At 43.0% G+C, this 18,668-nt stretch overlaps 1 protein-coding gene across 2 annotated transcripts in view; it reads right to left on the bottom strand.

Moving 5' to 3' along the window:
- The window catches only part of hadhb (hydroxyacyl-CoA dehydrogenase trifunctional multienzyme complex subunit beta), a 48,395-nt gene that overhangs the window by 17,691 nt on the left and 12,036 nt on the right, over positions 1 to 18,668 (bottom strand). For both annotated transcript variants that reach the window (XM_070885139.1, XM_070885138.1), the window contains exons 8-11: positions 14,455 to 14,542; positions 13,282 to 13,469; positions 9,491 to 9,671; positions 5,904 to 6,025 (exon numbers count right to left, since the gene is read on the bottom strand). In XM_070885139.1, the coding sequence (XP_070741240.1) occupies positions 5,904 to 6,025; positions 9,491 to 9,671; positions 13,282 to 13,469; positions 14,455 to 14,542 (579 nt within the window). The remainder of the gene's footprint in view (positions 1 to 5,903; positions 6,026 to 9,490; positions 9,672 to 13,281; positions 13,470 to 14,454; positions 14,543 to 18,668) is intronic.

Below are 18,668 nucleotides of genomic sequence, written 5' to 3'. Positions count from 1 at the left end.
TTATACTTCATTTGCCACCTTACTGCCCACTCACTTAGTCTATCTATATCCCTTTGCAGACTCCGTGTTCTCGTCACAGCTTAATGGGCCCAAGTTTCCACATGATTTGCGCCTGATTTTTAGGAGCAACTGGTGGAGAACGGACTATCTTAGAAATCGCAATTCTCCACATTTTTTTTTCTGCAGTTCTAGTCAGGTGGAACAGTTGCACTTTGGAACAGAATTTTTTCTTCAAAAGGGGGCGTGTCCGGCCACTGACGCCTGATTTGAAAGTTTCCAGTGAAAACGTACTCCAAACTAACTTAGAATGGAGCAAGTGAAGATTTTTGTAGAACTGAAAAAACCTGTTCTACACATTAAAAAATCAGACGCAGGTTACAAATTAGGCGTCCAGAACGAGGTGGGGGGGAAGGGAAGGGAAGTCATTAATTTCTATAATAAATCCTTATTTATACTTCTACAAATATTATACAAATAAATCCAACCTGAATAAAAATTTATAAGCAAAGAAAAGATTAAATAAACCATCTTCCGACCTGTGTGAAAGTGCTTCAGCCAGGGAGAATTCTGCAGGCGTTCGTTCCCGCAGAGCGGGAGGGGGTGGGGGGGGGAAAGGAAACAGTGAGAAGGCTGCAAGAAGCCTCAGTGCTGATGTGCTAATGGCAATGTGCTTTTATTAAAAAATGTTCAAAAATTAAACAGCTACAAAGAACTACAAAAATGGCCGAGTGCCAATGTTTCCTTCACACTGCGCGTGTGCGAACGCTCCAACGCACAGCGTTGCCGGCAGGAAAAAAACTAATTTAAATAGTACCCGCCCCCTCCCACTTACAAAATCAGCGCGAGTATAGGCTCCGACCCCTGGGCGCCGCGCCAAACAGACAAGGAGCTGCAAAGCGCTCCAGAATCGCCCGTTTTTTTTCCGGCGCCGTTTTAGGCGCGAAAAACGGCGCCCAGCTCGGAGGGGCGCCCGTTTTTTATCGTGTGGAAACTTGGGCCCATTGTCCCACCTAGCTTTCTTTCGTCAGCAAACCTGGATACATTACACTCGGTCCCTTCATCCAAGTCATTAATATAGATTATAAATAGCTGAGGCCCCAGTACTGATCCTTGCGGCACCCCACTAGTTACAGCCTTCCTGCAGATGGAGGCCTCCGACCGCAATAATTTCTACGAAAGTACCTGGTGGTCCCGGAGGTTCGGAGACTTGCGGTCCTTGGGCTCTATGCGAAGGCCTTCATAGGGGCCCACGTATCGTAGGATCGTACGGGTTTCGTAACGATCTCTGGGATCACGTGGGCTGGCCCAACCCATCAGAGTAAGGGGATCCCAATTCATACTAGTGAGTTCCGTATGTACGGAGCTGCTGTAAGTATGATAGGAATACCCCCCAAAACACACAGACACTAAAAATAAATGTAAAAACTACATTACATATTTAAGATTAATTAAAATGCAATTTAATTGAATATTTTATACAAAAATGTATTTTTCTGAATTAAAAAAAATGTTTTAACAGGGCTAAAAATAAACTTACCTTAATGGACAGGGTTTTTAAATATATAAATATGAGTGATAACATTTCATTTTTCAAAACTTTTATATTGGTAACTGCGTAAGGATTTGAAGGACATTCACTGGATAACAGCTGGGCAAATAACCGAACTCTCCCCCCGCGGAGGCTCTTTTCCTTTGCATGCAGCGATCTGGCAAAAGATTTTTTTTGACAGAAAAAGATTTTTTTGATAGATCGCAAGTGCCGGGTTTAGGCGCATGCGCTTTGCGTACCCGGAGCTTATGGGGACCCCACGGGTGCTTGCACACTCCGTACACGCCTGTGGGGAGTGCGATTTCTGGCCCATTACCTCCAATCCCATGAGCCCTTATCTTGTGTAACCAAGTTTGCTGATGACACAAAGGTGAGTGGGAAAGTAAATTGTGAAGAGGACACAAAAAATCTGCAAAGGGATATAGACAGGTTAAGTGAGTGGGCAAAAATTTGGCAGATGGGAGTATAATGTGGGAAAATGTGAGGTTATCCACTTTGGCAGAAAAAATAGAAAAGCAAATTATTATTTAAATGGAGAAAAATTGCAAGTTCTGCAGTACAGAGAAATCATAGGCAGTCCCTCGAAATCGAGGAAGACTTGCTTCCACTGTAAAAGTGAGTTCTCAGGTGACTGTGCAGTCCAATACGGGAATTACAGTCTTTGTTTCAAGTGGGACAGACAGTCGTTGAAGGAAAGGGTGGGTGGGGAGTCTGGTTTGCTGCATGCTGTTTCCGCTGCCTGCCCTTGTTTTCTGCATGCTCTCGATGACGAGACTCGTGGAGCTCAGCGCCCTCCCGGATGCTCTTCCTCCACTTCGGGCGGTCTTTGGCCAGGGACTCCCAAGTGTCGGTGGGGATGTTGCACTTTATCAAGGAGGCTTTGAGGGTGTCCTTGAAACGTTTCCTCTGCCCACCAGGATTTTGACCCAGCGACTATGAAAGATTGGGGATATATTCCCTGATCAGGATGATGTGTGACTTGGAGGGGAATTGGGAGGTGATGGTGTTCCCATGCGCCTGCTGCCCTTGTCCTTCTAGGTGGTAGAGGTCACGTTCCTTCTAGGTGGTAGAGGCCGTGGGCTTGGAGGTGTTGTCGAAGAAGCTTTAGTGAGTTGCTGCAGTACATCTTGTAGATGGTACACATTGCAGTCACGGTGCGCTCGTGGTGGAGGGAGTGAAGTGAAGAGTATTCCATTACACTCCTGACTTGTGCCTTGCAGATGGTGGCAAGGCTTTGCTGAGTCATGAGGTGAGACACTCACTGCAGAATACCCAGCCTCGGAGCTGCTCTTATAGCCCTTATGTGGCTGGTCCAGTTATGTTTCTGGTCAATGGTGACCCCCAGGATGTTGATGTTGGGGGAATCAGCGATGGTAATGCCGTTGAATGTCAAGGGGTGGTGGTTAGACACTCTCTCGTTGGAGATAGTCATTGCCTAGCACTTGCGTGGTGAGAATATTACTTGCCACATATCAGCCCAAGCCTTGCTGTATGCGGGCACAGACTGCTTCATTATCTGAGGAGTTGTGAATGGAACTGAACACAGTGCAATCAGCAGCGAACATCCCCACTTCTGACCTTATGATGGAGGGAAGGTGATTGATGAAGGAGCTGAAGATTGTTGGGCCTGGGACACTGCCATGAGGAACTCCTGCAGCGATGTCCTGGGACTGAGATGATTGGCCTCCAACAACCACAGCCATCTTCTTTTGTGCTAGATATGACTCCAGCTAGTGGAAAGTTTTCCCCGATACCCATTGACTTCAATTTTACTAGGGCTCCTCAGTTCAAAGCTGCCTTGATGTCAAGGGCAGTCACTCGCACCTCACCTCTAGAATTCAGCTCTTTTGTCCATTTTGGGACCAAGGCTGTAATGAGGTCTGGAGCAGAGTGGTCCTGGCGGAATCCAAACTGAGCATCGGTGAGCAGGTTATTGGTGAGTAAGTGCCACTTGATAGCACTAACAACAACACCTTCCATTACATTGCTGATGATTGAGTAGATAGATGGGGCAGTAATTTGTCCTATTTGTGAACAGGACATACCTGGGTAGTTTTTCGTATTGTCGAGTAGATGCCAGTGTTGTAGCTGTACTGGAACAGCTTACGCTAGAGGCATGTATAGTTCTGGAGCACAAGTCTTCAACACAACAGCCATGATGTTGACGGGACCCACAGTCTTTGCTGTATCCAGTGCGCTCAGCTGTTTCTTGATATCACGTGGAGTGAATCGAATTGGCTGAAGACTTGCTCAAGACTGGCTTCTGTGATGGTGGGGACCTCAGGAGTTGGCTGAGATGGATCATCCACTCTGCACTTCTGGCTGAAGATAGTTGCAAACGCTTGAGCTGTGTCTTCTGCACTTGCGTGCTAGGCTCCGCCATCATTGAGGATGGGGATATTCATGGAGTCTCTACCTCCCGTCAGTTGTTTAATGGTTCACCACCATTCATGACTGGAAATGGCAGGACTACAGAGTTTTGATCTGATCCGTTGTTTGTGAGATCACTTAGCTTAGCACCTCATTTTTAGCTACGCCTTGTGCTACTCCTGGCATGCTCTTCTGCACTCCTCATTGAACCAGGATTGGAATACAATTCTGCTGCTATTGATGGCCCAGAGTGCCTCATAGATGCCCAGTTTTGAGCTGCTAGATCTGTTCTGAATCTCTCCCAGTTAGCACAGTAGTAGTGCCACACAATGCGATGGAGGATGTCCTCAGCGTGAAGACAGGACATCGTCTCCACAAGGATTGTGCAGTGGTCACTCCAATACTATCACGGACAGATGTATCTGCAACAGGCAGATTATTGAGGACGAGGTCAAGTAGGTATTTCTGTCATATTGGTTATCCCGCTGCCTGCACTAGGCCCAATCTGGCAGCTATGTCCTTCAGGACTATGCCAACTCGGTCAGTAGTGGCGCTACCGAGCCACTCTTGGTGGTGGACACTGAAATCCCCTACCCAGAGTACATTCTGTGCCCTTGCTACCCTCAGTGTTTCTTCCAAATTGTGTTCAACATGGAGGAATACGGATTCATCAGCTGAGCGAGGGTGGTTAAGTGGTAATCAGCAGGAGGTTTCCTTGCCTATGTTTGACCTGATGCCATGAGACTTCATGGGGTCCGGAGTCAATGTTGAGGACTCCCAAAGCCACTCCCTCCAGACGGTCTACCACTGTGCCGCCACCTCCAGTGGAGCAGGACATACCCAGGATGGCGATGGAGGAGTCTGGGACATTGGCTGAAAAGTATAATTCTGTGAGTATGACTATGGTAGGCTGTTACTTGACTAGCTTGTGAGACAGCTCTTCCAATTATGGCACAAGTCCCCAGATGTAAGGACTTTGCAGGGTCGACAGGGCTGCGTGTGCTGCTGTCATGTCCGAAACTGGTGTCGAAGTCGATGCCGGGTGGTCCGTCAGGTTTTATTCTGATTATTGTTTCTTATTGCAGTTTGTTACAACCGAGTGGCTTGCTAGGCCATTTCAGAGGCACTTTCATGGTCACCATTACTGATACTAGCTTTTTATTCCAGATTTATACAATGAACTGAATTTAAATTCCACAGCTGCCGTGGGGAGATTTGAAGCCATGTCTCCAGGTTGTTAATCCAGGCCTCTGGGTTACTAGCCCAGCAACATAACCACTATGCTACCGTTCCCGGTTATAAACAAATATAAAATTAGTTTTTCAGGGCCAGAATGGTTGTTCAGCAGTCGGTACATCATTCAAAACCCAATTATATCTCTTTCAACAAGGCTTAAAGTTTTAGGGAGGGGTTTTAACAATGATAATCCATTGTAAAAGGAGATGTTTTCATCCTTATATGTGATTTCAACTGATTGCCGGCTCTGGGGAGGTCCACACTGCAACCTGTGGTGGAGCATTGAATGACTGAAGATATAACGAAAGAAAGGAGACTGGACAGTTATGGTTTTCATTTACGTTAGAACAGCAGCCACTCACAGGTCGTCAATATCTAGAATGTTTTTCAAAACAAGTATCTCTGCCACTTACGTTAAAGTTCAAAATATCTTTTAACCTGACCATCTGTACCCAACCAAAATTTCAAGATGTCCAACTGAAATAGAATGATGTAATTAGATAGATGTAATGAAATGCTTTTAAGTAATAATGCACTTGGAGTGACACTTTTGCCTCTCTATTGTATATTCTTGTAGCTTTCCGAAACCGTTAGTAATAATCAATACGAACAGATGTGTGCGCGATAAGAATCCAATAAATTGCTATGTCACTTTTTAGATACAATGATAAGCATTCCTCTCCCTAATCATTGTCATAATATTTCTTCAGTAATTTAATATAAATATTGCCTTGCTGCAAGTTATTACCAGGAAAGAAGCGTTGGCAGCAGTAATGGTTCCATGTGGTTTGATAAATGCTGGCTTCAATTTAGCCAGCTGTTCAAGTGTGGATGGTCTAATTCCATTGTCTTTGGTGACTGTGTGACGGCCTGATTTAAAACAAAATACAGAAATAAATCATTCAAATCTATTCCAAGTTGCTTGGCCATACAAATTCATTCTTGCTTTGCAGCAAGCAACAATTTGTTTGATTGGAATTACAATACTTGCTCGGATATAAATCCTTTTGTGCGTTTGCCACCTGTTATACAGTCTGAGTTTTGTGTAAGCAGCTGTGCCAGATCGCTGGGGATACAGACAAACAACCAGTGGGAAACTGATACATTTCCCAGCTCTTACTTCTATTCCCTTCAAGCAACACTAAGAAGAAAACCCATTCTGGTGCATTTGCTTACTTGGGCTGCTGACAACTCCACGGAGTCTGTCTTGCTCCTTAGATTCAGGAGAGTGCAGGTAGTTTTAATGATGTGAACAGGTCAAACTTCCATTTTCTGTCTCAATTGCTTGAAAAACTGGCCTTTGAAATCAATCAAATTTTATAGGTCCAGCTCCATTGGGTGGAGGAAAACAGGCAGATTTTACTAAAGTACAATATACTTAAAAATAAGTAAACAAATACTGTTGTAAGAATCCTGCTTGAATTTGAACACTATCAACTTAGTTCCTAATGGGCTAATTCCAGAGCACAACATTGTCCCAATTTGTAACTAATTGCAATTTGACTCAGCGCAGTAACAAGGATGGAAAATGTCATACTCGTTCAGTACGGGTTCTCTCTGAAGTTGGGGCTAAGGTATGTTAGATGAGAATGGACAGATCTTTATCTTTACTAGATAAGCATGAGCAAATAATGCAGGTGAAAAATTTAACCCAAACTTCCCGTGCCCAGTGTTCAAGGGTTATCTGGGCATAAGCTATCTTTCAAAACATGAGCAGTCAAAGAAATCCTGCCCGGTAATCTTGCACATCCTGGACCTGTGGACGACAGATTTCATCAGGTCAAGGAGCAAACTACCAGGAAGGCTTGGTTTTATAAACCATTGTGGTTCTGCTAAGAAGACTGAATGGAGGGCCCATCACTGGAGATAAAACTACTGCACCTGGTATTTCCAGACAGTCTCCCATCTAAGTATTTAACAGTCCCGTTGCTGCTTAGCATTCACAATCAGGTATCAGGAGTTTTCAAGCTTAATGTAGCCATAGGCAAACAATGAAACGGCCCCATTTATAAGTAGGACAGTAAACTGATTTACCCCATCGGTACACATTCAACTGCCTCAACTTAAAAGGGTGATATTACTGACATTTCAGGGGAGAAGAGGTAGAAGTCAAAAGATCAAATCAGGAACACCAATAAAAGAATCCTATTTTATGTAAACTGGTGGACTTGTGGGGCATAGATATAACAAAATACCTTCCCTTAAATTTTAAAATTCACATCCTTGTTTTCAAATCCCTCCGTGGCCTCAACCCTCTCAATCTCTAATCTCATCCAACCCTACAACACTCAGAGATATCTGCGCTCTTCCAATTCTGGCCTCTTTCGCATCCCTGATTATAATCACTCCACCATTGCGGCCACACCTTCAGCTGCCGAGGACCCATGCTCTGGAATTCCCTCCCTAAACCTCTCCGCCTCTCTTTCCTCCTTTAAGTCACTTCTTAAAATCTAATTCTTTGACCAAGCTTTTGGTCATCTCCCCAAATATCTCATGTGGCTCGCTGTCAAATTTTGATTAATAATGCTCCTGTAAAGTGCCTTGGGACATTTTACTATGTTAAAGGCACTATATAAATACAAGCTGTTGTTATTAAAAGGGGCATGAGGGAAGGGCTCATTTTGAAGTTTATTGATTAGCAAAGGCTGAAAAGGAAAAAGAATCTAGGGCGATTACTTACTTTTTTTTCCAGTTGGAAGTAAAACGCTTATCAAGAAAGTGAATTAAGTACTCAGGTGAAATTTGATTGTGTTTGATTACAGGTTAAAACAGGTTATTTAAACCTGATATAGATCACTGCGGAGGATAAATTTGTGATACTGTGTGAAAAAGGCACTAATACATTAGGCAGGCTTCAAGTATGAATACATGTTGCTTAAGACTCAAGTTAGAGAGAGAGACTGGGGGATAATGACAAAAGATAGTGTGTGTTTGTTTTATTGAGGCTGAAGAAATGTCAGTTGGGAAAAACAGCTGGCATGGGTCGAATAGTTGAGCTGTCGGAAGCTATATGATGAAAGGTCATCGACCTGAAACGGTAACTGTTTCTCGTTCCACAGATGCTGCCTGACCCACTGAGCATTTATAGCATTTTCTGTTTTTATTTTAGATATTCTGGGGTTTCACTTGATTAATTTGAGCTAAGAAAATTTATAGAACATTCTTGCAAGAAATGAAATAAGTGGTATAGAATTAAACAATATCAAAGCAAAGTTTTTGTCATTTACAATTTATATTTCTTCCTTCAAATTGCATTATACTGCACTTAGAATATCATAATTATAGAAATTTATGGTTCAGAAGGAGGCCATTCGGCTCATCGTGTCTGTGCTGAACGAAAAAGAGCTATCCAGCCTATTCCCACTTTCCAGCTCTTGGCCCATAGCCTTGTAGGTTACGGCACATCAAGTGCATATCCAAGGATTTTTTTTAATGTGATGAGGGTTTCTGCCTCTACCACCCTTTCAGGCATTGAGTTTCACTTATATTCCTACACACCAGAAAACCAAAGCAGTATATTACAGCCTTATTCTGAAAAATACATTAATCCAAAGCATTGTGCGCAATATTCAAACTATAATTGTCAGCAGAACACCACAGTTAAGAGCAGGGGAGTTCTCCGTTCTCCCGGGGTCATGGCCAACATTAATCCCTCAATCAACACCTAACATATATTATCTGTTCATTATCTCATTGCTTTGCTGTTTGTGGAACCCAGCAGAAGTTGGTTGCCACATTTCCCTGCAATACAACAGTAACTAATCTTTAAAAGTACTTCATTGGTTGTAAAGTACTTTGGGGCATCCAGAAGCAGTGAAAGGCGCTGTATAATAAAAATCTATCTTTCTTTTATTGTGTTCCTCCATTTGCATTTCAGCTAAGTATTTAAATTTCAGCACATACATGCAGACACCTACTGAAACTGATTTTACTGACGGATGGAATTGAAGGGGATTTCCCCATTGGTTCTAATCCATTGTTTGCCAAAGTAAATAAAGGTGATTTTTAAAAAACTTCTTCCTGGGATGTAGATGACACCAGCATGACAGCTTCTGTTGCCCATCCCTAGTTGCCCAAGGTGGTGGTGATGGGCGTTCTTGAACCGCTGCAATTCTTGCGGCGATAGTTTTTCCAAAATAAAGAGGACTATTCTGTGGGTCAATCTAAATGAGAAAAGATGTTCTATATGCACACACACATTACATCCTTAAAAGTAAGGCTCTTTAAAACTATACACACAGAAGTATCCTAAAGGCAAGTACTTACAATAGAATTTGACCAGCGCATTATTTTCAGTTAAATAGTTTGCTGCAGATTTTCTGCTAAGGTAACTACCTGGCACTTTGAAAGGGATGACATCCTTAAGTAGCTTCTCAGTTTCTGCTTTCTTGGCCAAAGAATGGGAACGCAAAGCAAATTCATCCTGTTCTGCACGTGATATACCAAACGCTGCTGCAAGTCTGTCTGCGGAGTGGCCCATAGTCTCACTGGTGGAGAACTCAGCTACAGCCGGGAGCTGGAGAAATGATTATATAAACAAAGTCTAAAGTTGCGTTTTTGATTAAAGTACAGTATTTACCTAGTTTGTGCTATTCTATCAGTTTTTGCTGCATTAATTAGGATTTGACCTTGAACCAAACAGTCCACTTCCACTGCAGGCAATTTGCGGCATTAAAAAAAAAACATCCTTATCCCACATTCAACAGTTTTCTATATCTCACCATCATCATTTTCATCCAAATTTTAATGAGGATGAACAGGTTAGAGGAGCTGCACATCTTATTGTTGAAGTAAAACACCTTTATACAGCTCTGAAAAGCACTTTAAATTATTTTCAGGGACTGTGAAAGTTCACACCAGTAGGATTATAGTGTATTTTTTCCAATTAAAGCGTGGGAACACAGAAGTAAAAAAAAAAATCAAGCCACACAAGTATTTTGCATCCAGTGCCTCCTTTACATTACAGAACAGCTTAATGTAGAATTGGTCCTGCAAGATGCTGCAGATCCTGCTGCAGTGGAACCTGATCCATTTGCACACTACACGCAGCAATAGCTGCACATCACAGTAACATAAGAGGAGCAGGAGCAGACCACATGGCTCCTTGAGCCTGCTCCGCCTTTCAATAAAACAACAGAAAAATGTTTACATTAACTCTACTTTCCCGCCCTATCCCCATAATTCCTTGATTCCCAGTTCCTATTTCCACTTCTAACATTGCCCGCCTCCGTCATGGCCTCAGCTCATCCGCTGCTGAAGCCCTCATCCATGTCTTTGTACATCTAGACATGACTATTCCAATGCATTCCTGGCTGGCCTCCCACATTCTACCCTATGTAAACTAGAGGTGATCCTAAACTCGGCTGCCCGTGTCCTAACTTGTACCAAGTCCCGCTCACCCATCACCTCTGTGCTCGCTGACCTACATTGGCTTCCGATTAAACATCGCCTTAATTTCAAAATTCTCATCTTTATTTTCAAATTCCTCCATGGCCTTGCTCCTTCAGCCCCACAACCCCAGAGATGTCCGCGCTCCTCTAATCCTGGCCTCCAGAGCACCGCTGATTGTAATCACTCAATCACTGGTGGCCATGCCTTCTGTTGCCTAGGCTCCAAGTTCTGGAACTCCCTGCCTAAACCTCTCCGCCTCTCTACCTCTCTTTCCTCCTTCAAGATGCTCCTTAAAACATACCTCTTTTACCAAGCTTTTGGTCACCTTCGCTAATTTCTACTTGTGCGGCTCGGTGTCAAATCTTTATCGCATAATACTCCTGTGAAGCACCTTGGGACGTTTCACTATGTTAAAGGCGCTGTATAAATACAAGTTGTTGTTGTGAGTGACAAGTCTATCGATCTCAGTCTTGAATATACTCATCAACTTAGCATCCACAGCCCTCTTGGGTAGAGAATTCCAATGATTCACAACCCTCTGAGTGAAGAAATTTCTCTTCATCTCAGTGCTAAATAGCCGACCCCTTATCCGGAGACTATAACTCCTAGCTCCAGAATCTCCAGCCAGGGGAAAGCAGCCTCTCAGCATCTACCCAATCAAGCCCCTCGAAGAACATTTATACATTTCAATGCAATCACCTTTCATTCTTCTAAACTCCAGAGAATATAGGCCCATTCGACTCAATCTCTCCTCAAAGGGCAACCCTCTTATCCCAGGAATCAATCTAGTGAATCTTTGTTGCAGCCCCCTCACCCCTCCAAGGCAAGTTTATCCTTCCTTAGGTAAGGAGACCAAAACTGTACACAGTACTCCAGGTGTGGTCTCATCAAAACCCTATATAATTGCAGCAAGACTTCTTTACTCTAGTACTTCAATCCCTTTGCAATAAAGGCCAACATACCATTTGCCTTCCAAATTGCTTGCTGTACCTGCATTTTAACTTTTTGTGATTTGTGTGCAAGGACACCCAAATGCCCTTGAATCCCAACATTTACCAGTCTCTCATCTTTTAAAAATATTCTGCTTTTCCATTCTTCCTCCTTCTTGCCTAATCACTTAACCAGTCTATATCCATTTGCAGCCTCTTTAGGTTCTGCTCACAGCTTATTTTCCCACCTAGCTTTCTATCATCAGCAAACATGGATACATTACACAAGGTCCCTTCATCTAAGTCACTGACAGATTGTAAATAGCTGAGGCCCCAGCATGGATATTTGCACACTCCACTAGATACAGCCTGCCATCCTGAAAATTACCCGTTTATTCTTATTCTCTGTCCAATAACCAATCCATGCTAATACATTATCCCAATCCCATGAGCCCTAATCTTGTGCAACAATCTATTGTGGGGCACCTTATCAAATGCCTTCTGAAAATCCAAATATACTACATCCATTGGTTCCCGCTTAGCTACCCTGCTAATTACTCCCTCAAAAAACTCAATAGATTTGCCAAACATGATTTCCCTTTCATAAACACTGTTGACTCTACCTAATCATATTGTGATTTTCCAAGTGCCCTGTCATCATGTCTTTACTAATAGATTCTAGCATCTTCCCCACTACTGATGTCAGGCTAACTGGCCTGCAGTTCCCCGTTTTTTCTCTTGCTCCTTTCTTGAACAGTGAGATTACATTTGCAACCTTCCAATCCATGGGGACCATTCTAGAATCTAGGGAACTCTAGAAGATCAGAACCAATGCATCCATTATCTCTGCAGCCACCTCTTTTAAAACCCCAGGATGTAGGCCATCAGGTCCAGTGGATTTTCCAGCTTTGTGTCCCATTAAATAGGAGTTTAAAAACTACAAGTGACTTTCATTCTTGGTCTAATGGACGGGCAAGGTACATTTTGCCAGCACTGCAAAAACTACATTAACAGTCTGCATGGGCAACCAGATAAAAGTGACAGGTGTTACTGCGAGTAGCGGCCATTTACGTTTTCCATTAGCAGCGCTTGGAGTGTTGGAAAATTGCTTCCTGAAATCTGGTCCGCTTGATTGGCACCCCATCCACTACCTTAAACATTCACTCCCTCCACCATCGGCGCACCGCAGCTGCAGTGTGCACCATCTACAAGATGCACTGCAGCAACTCGTCAAGGCTTCTTCGACAGCACCTCCCAAAGCCACGACCTCTACCACCTAGAAGGACAAGGGTAGCAGGTACATGGGATCATCATCACCTCCAAGTTCCCCTCCAAGTCACAGACCACCGTGATTTGGAAATATATCGATGTTCTTTCATAGTCGCAGGGTCAAAATCCTGGAACTCCCTCCCTAACAGCGCTACGGGAGTACCTTCACCATGCGAACTGCAGCGGTTCAAGAAGGCAGATCACCACCACCTTCTCAAGGGCAATTAGGGATGTGCAATAAAATGTTGGCCTTGCCAGCAATGCCCACATCTCAGGAACAAATTTTTTTTAAAGCTGCACTGTGATGTAAAGAAGGCATAACACCAATCTCGGGTGCTACTATTTGTGGAAACTTGGTTTCAGTTGTTTCTACATGGGAGAAATATCATTTCAAGGTTAAGTCATTACCAATTAGACATGTGGCTTGACATAAACCGAAACAAACTCAAACAGCTGATTTATATCAATATGGAAACATTTTGAAACTTACAACTGCCTACTTGCCCACCTTATTGTAAGAATGCATTTTATTAATACCTCAGGAGCAAAATAATCTGGGCGGATTTTTCCAAGGAGAGACAATCTCTGTCCTATTGTCTTAGCTCTACTAAGTGAAAGTAAAGTCTTCCTCATTTTCCTGCTGTGACGAATGGGAACGTCTGACATGAACTCCACGCCACCAGCTATCACTGTTTCACACTGACCAGAGGCAATTAGGCCAAAAGCTGCAATACAAATGCAACAACAGAAACATTACACAAAACTTCAGAAAGCTGGTCCTGTTGTAGTCCATACATTAAAATATTTGGGGGTGAAATTGTGGCGCAGAAGTCCTGCCCCAGCAGCTAAATTGGGCTTACCGCCCCAGAGAGGAAGTGGAGCACAAAGTCTCGCGCTCCACTTCCTCTCAGGGACGGATCAGGGCGTTAACCTTCGGGAATGTTGCAGTGTTTTGCGGAGAGACGCATAGCGCTGGTGGGAACACAGGGGCCTCCCCTTCCATTAAAGGGGATGGCACACTGTGGACTATGCATTAGGGAGAAGGGGCCACCGCTACACCACTAGGGAGTGGGCTGCTGTGGCAGAAGCCAGGCTGCAACATTGCGGCACAGACCCCGCGATATGAACATCAGAAGGCCACGACCGGCAAGTCGGCCATTTTTAACATTGTGAGCCCCTTTAATTTTCGCCCTGCGAGATGCCTAAAGCGTGGTACACACCCCGCGAAGCTGTCGCGGGCAATGCCCGCAGCAGCCCGACGGGGCACTACCGAATTTTCACTCTGGGGGCAAAAATGGGTCGCTGCACACGGTGATGGTCGCCATCGCTGGCACAGCAGCCCAGGGCACTACTAGCAGGAGCAGGGGGATACCAGCAGGAGCAGGGGAATACCAGCTAGCGCCACCACTAAACTCCCGTAGAATTTTGCAGAGTCAGTAGCGGCACCGCAAAAAGTCGTTTGTGCCCCATTAGCGTCAAACCCCCCCAATTTCTCCCCCTATATCCAGGACTGTTGAGAAAACCAACCTCTTTACAAGAATGGAATCTCCTCCCAAAGAGAGGCATACATACAACCTGTTTAATTCCAAGTTAGTTGAGCTTGACCAGTTAACATTGGTCACCTTTCTTACACTGCACTTGATATGCCAAAATGTCACTGCAAGTCTTATCTATTTGCTGAAGAACTCAGCTACAGCTGGGTGCACTTGCCTGTGGTCATCGCCTGATTTGAGGAAATGCAAGCCATGGTAACTGTGTGGCATGGAGTTTTATCTGAAAACCCTGCTCCAAGTGAAGCCTGTTAAAACAATAGCCGCAACATATAATGAAACAATAAAATATGGCATTTTGCATAATATGAAATATAACTATTTCAGGAGTCAAGTGGAGTTAACTCAGTCCTAATAACATTCAATTGGTTGGGGAACTCTTTATACTAAGAGAGATACAAAAATTATACATTTGATTCATAAAACCTGGTAGTTAGAGATGTTCTTCAAAAATCGAATTAAGGCACACTATTGGACGAGTGAGGGAAAACTTTGCATTTTATTTAAACAATGCTATATCTGACTTGGTGAAGATCACTACACTTACAACACACGAGTTATTTGGCTCACTTGCCTGTGCCACTACCAAGTCTTCAACTGGAGCTCTCTTTCCCTATATCCCTTCATATTCTTACTTTTGAAATACTTATATAATTCATGTGTTTAATATTATAGTCTCTGCCTCAATAGCCACATAACCCTATGTGAAAACATTTCTTCAAACATCCTCTTCAGTCTTTTGGTGTTAATCTGAAATCTGTGTTCTCTCATTACCAATTCACCAACCAGTGCAAACAAACTGTTACAATAATTTTGAAAACCGCTTACTAGATCCCCCTAGCCTTCTTTGTTCTAGTGAATGAAGTCATAATTTTTCAAGCCTTTCTTCATAACTATATTCTCTCATTCCTGGTGTCAATCCAGTGAATCTTAGCTGTACCTTTTTCATAGGTCAAATATCCTTCATTCCTATTAATAGGTGGCCCAGAATTGCACGCATCAGTTTCAGCATGTCCTTCACAAATTTGTTAGCATTTCTCCTTCGTGTTCAAATATTTCCATTTTATTGACTGTAGAATAGTCATTTTCCAAATCTGTGCTGCTGGTGCAAGGTCTCATCAATTGAGAACATATATCAGAAATTCCAGCACGTGCTGTGCACGACTTTCTGACCATTATTTTAAACAGTTGAAAAATCTCACTCAGCTTGCGCCAGAACTTCTGATATGTGCTCTTTGTCGGCGAGGCTTCCCACTAGCAGCACAAAAAATGTTTCCTTCAAAGTATACCAACATAACAAGCAAAACTAAATCAACCTATAATTTTCTGGTCATCTGTATACACAAAAATAGAAAAACATTCCATTCCCTAATACTTCCTCATCATGAGCAGTGATTTCAGTAAAGTTTTCTGTTCTATTATCTGGGGAAGGTCAGTGATTGAAAGTTCTACAGCTAACCAGTTGAGGCTGGCTGAGTGCTCAGCTCATGGACAAATGGAAAGAAATCGTGGCCACTGCTGCAATTTACATTTGATAGCTGCAACATTGCTTCTGCTGGAGGAACAGATCATTGAATCATAGTATAGTACAGCACAGAAGGAGTCCATTTGGCCCATTGAGTCTGAGCTGATTCTTTCGAAGAGCAATTCAGTTGGTTCCATTCCCTCGCTCATTCCCTATATCTCTGCCATTTTATTCTCCAAGTATTTATCCAGTTCCCTTTTGAAGGCTACTACTGAATCTGTATCCATCAAACAATGCATTCCAAATCCTAATCACTCATTCCATAAAAAGGTTTTTCCTCAATTCACCGCTAGTTCTCTGGCCAATCATCTTAAATCTGTGCTCTCTCATTATTGACCCTTCAGCCATTGGAAACAGTTTATCTTTATTTATTCTATCTAAACTCTTCATCATTTTAAACATCACCATCAAATCTCCTCAGCCTTCTCTCCTCTCAGAACAATCCCAGCTTCACTAGTCTATCCACGTAACTGTAATCCCTCATCCCTGAAGCCATTCTAGTAAATTTCTTCTGTACCCTCTCCAAAGCCTTCACGTCCTTTCTAAGTGTGGTGCCCAGAATTGGACACAAGATTCCAGCTAGGGCTGAACTAGGGTTTTAAATAGGTTAAGCATAACTTCCTGACCCAGGATCCCATATGCTTTCTGACGAAAGGTCATTGGCCAGAAACGTTAACTCTGTTTCTCTCCACAGATGCTGCCTGACCCGCTCAGATTTCTAGCATTTTCTGTTTTTATTTCAGATTCCAGTATCTGCAGTATTTTGCTTTTGTGTCCCATATGCTTTATTAACTGATTTGTTAAGCTGTCCCGTCACCTTCAAAAATGTGTAAACACTCCCAGGTGCACCTCATTTAAAATTGTATCATTTAGTATGTTCGGTTTCTCATTCTTTTTACCAAAATGTATCTGCTCAGCGTTGAATTTCACTTGCCATGTGTCTGCACAGCCTGTTTATGTCCTCTTGAATCTATTACTATCTTCCTCACTGTTCACTACACTTCCAAGTTTCGTGTCATCTGCAAATTTCAAAATTGTGCCCTGTACTTCCAGGTCCAAGTCATTTATGTATATCAAAATCAGCAGTGGTCCTAGTCAATGTTTCCCCGATTTTTTTTTTGGTGCGCAACCCCTTTAAGGAGCTACGCAGCCCATTAACAGTTTCTTGCAAGTGCAAAATTTAATATTGAAAAAGCCAGTCCCGGGCCACGCAGCTTCGATGGAATGTTGGTCCGAGTACTGAAACTTGGGGAATGCCACTGTTTAGCGCTCTCCAGTCAAAAAGAACAGCCATTCACCATAACTCTGTTTTCTATCCCTTAGTCTATTTGTGTATCCATGCTGCTACTGCCCCTTTTATTCCATGGGCTTCAATTTTGCCAACAAGCCTATGTTGTGGCACTTTATCAAATGCCTTTTGAAAGTCCATATACACATTAACTGCACTGCCCTCACCCACCCTCTCTGATACCTCATCAAAAAATTCAATCAACTTAGTCAAACACAATCCGCCCTTAACAAATTCCTTTATTAGTCATTTATTTACCTTGCTTGTCCAAGTGGCTGCTAATTTTCTCCCAGATTATTATTTTTAAAAGCTTCCCCACCATCGACATTAAACTGGCTGGCCTGTAATTGCCAGGTTTATCCTTTTTTTGAACAAGGATATAACATTTGCAATCCTCCAGTCATTTAGCACCACCCCTGTATCTAAGGAGGAGTGGAAGATTGTAGACAGCACCTCTGCAATTTCTACCTTTACTTTCCTCAGCAGCCAAGGATGCATTCCATCTGGACCAGGTGACTTATCCACTTTAAGTACTGCCATGCTTTTTAGTACCTCCTCTCTATTTTTATCTCATGCAGTATCCAGACAACCTCCTTGTTTACCGTAGCTTCAGCAAAGTTCTCTTCCTCAGTAAACACCGATGCAAAGTAGTCATTTAGTAACTCAGCTGTGCCTTCTGCCTCCATTTAGTCCCTAACCGGCCCCACCGCTTCTCCGACGACCCTTTTGCTGTTAATATGCCTATTGAAGACCTCTGGATTACCTTTATGTTAGCCGCCAATCTATTTTTTTTAAACTGTCTCCATGCCCTTCTTATTTCCTTTTTCACTTCTCTGTACTTTTTATAATCAGCCTGATTCTCCCTTGTATTATCAAGCTGACATCTGCTATACGCCCCTTTTTCCCGCTTCATCCTACTCTCCAACTCCATCATCCAGGGGGCTCTGGCTTTGATTACCCTTCCTTTCCCCCTTGTAGGAATATACCAAGACTGTACCTGAACCAGCTCCTCTTTAAAGGCCATCCATTGCTCCATTACATTTCTGCCTGCCAGTGTTTGACTCTAATTTACCCGGCTCAGATCCCTCCTCAATTTGCTGAAATTAGACCTCCTTCAGTTAAGTATTTTTATTCTGATTTCCCCATGTCCTTCTCCATAACTAGTCTAAACCTTACAATACTATGATCACTATTCCCAAGATGCTCTCCAACTGTGACATTCTCCACTTTATCCACTTCATTCCCCAGGACTAGATCCAGAAATACCTCCTTCCTCATTGGGCAGGAAACATACTGATCCATAAAATTCTCCTGAACATACTTCAGAAATTCCTTCCCTGCTATGCCCTTAACACAATCACTGTCCCATTTAATATTGGGGTAGTTAAAGTTTTCCTTATCACTACTCTATAGTTCTTGTACCTCTAAGTAATTTATTTTCAAATCTGCTCCTCTATCTCCTTCCCACTATTTGGTGACATATAAAATACACCAAGTAGTCTAATAGTTCCTTTATTGTTTCTTACCTCCAGCCTATTAAATTCTGTATTTGATCCCTCAA

Source organism: Pristiophorus japonicus, chromosome 7, assembly GCF_044704955.1.
Source record: "Pristiophorus japonicus isolate sPriJap1 chromosome 7, sPriJap1.hap1, whole genome shotgun sequence".
Lineage (NCBI taxonomy): Eukaryota > Metazoa > Chordata > Chondrichthyes > Pristiophoridae > Pristiophorus > Pristiophorus japonicus.
This window is presented reverse-complemented; position numbering and strand designations above follow the sequence as displayed.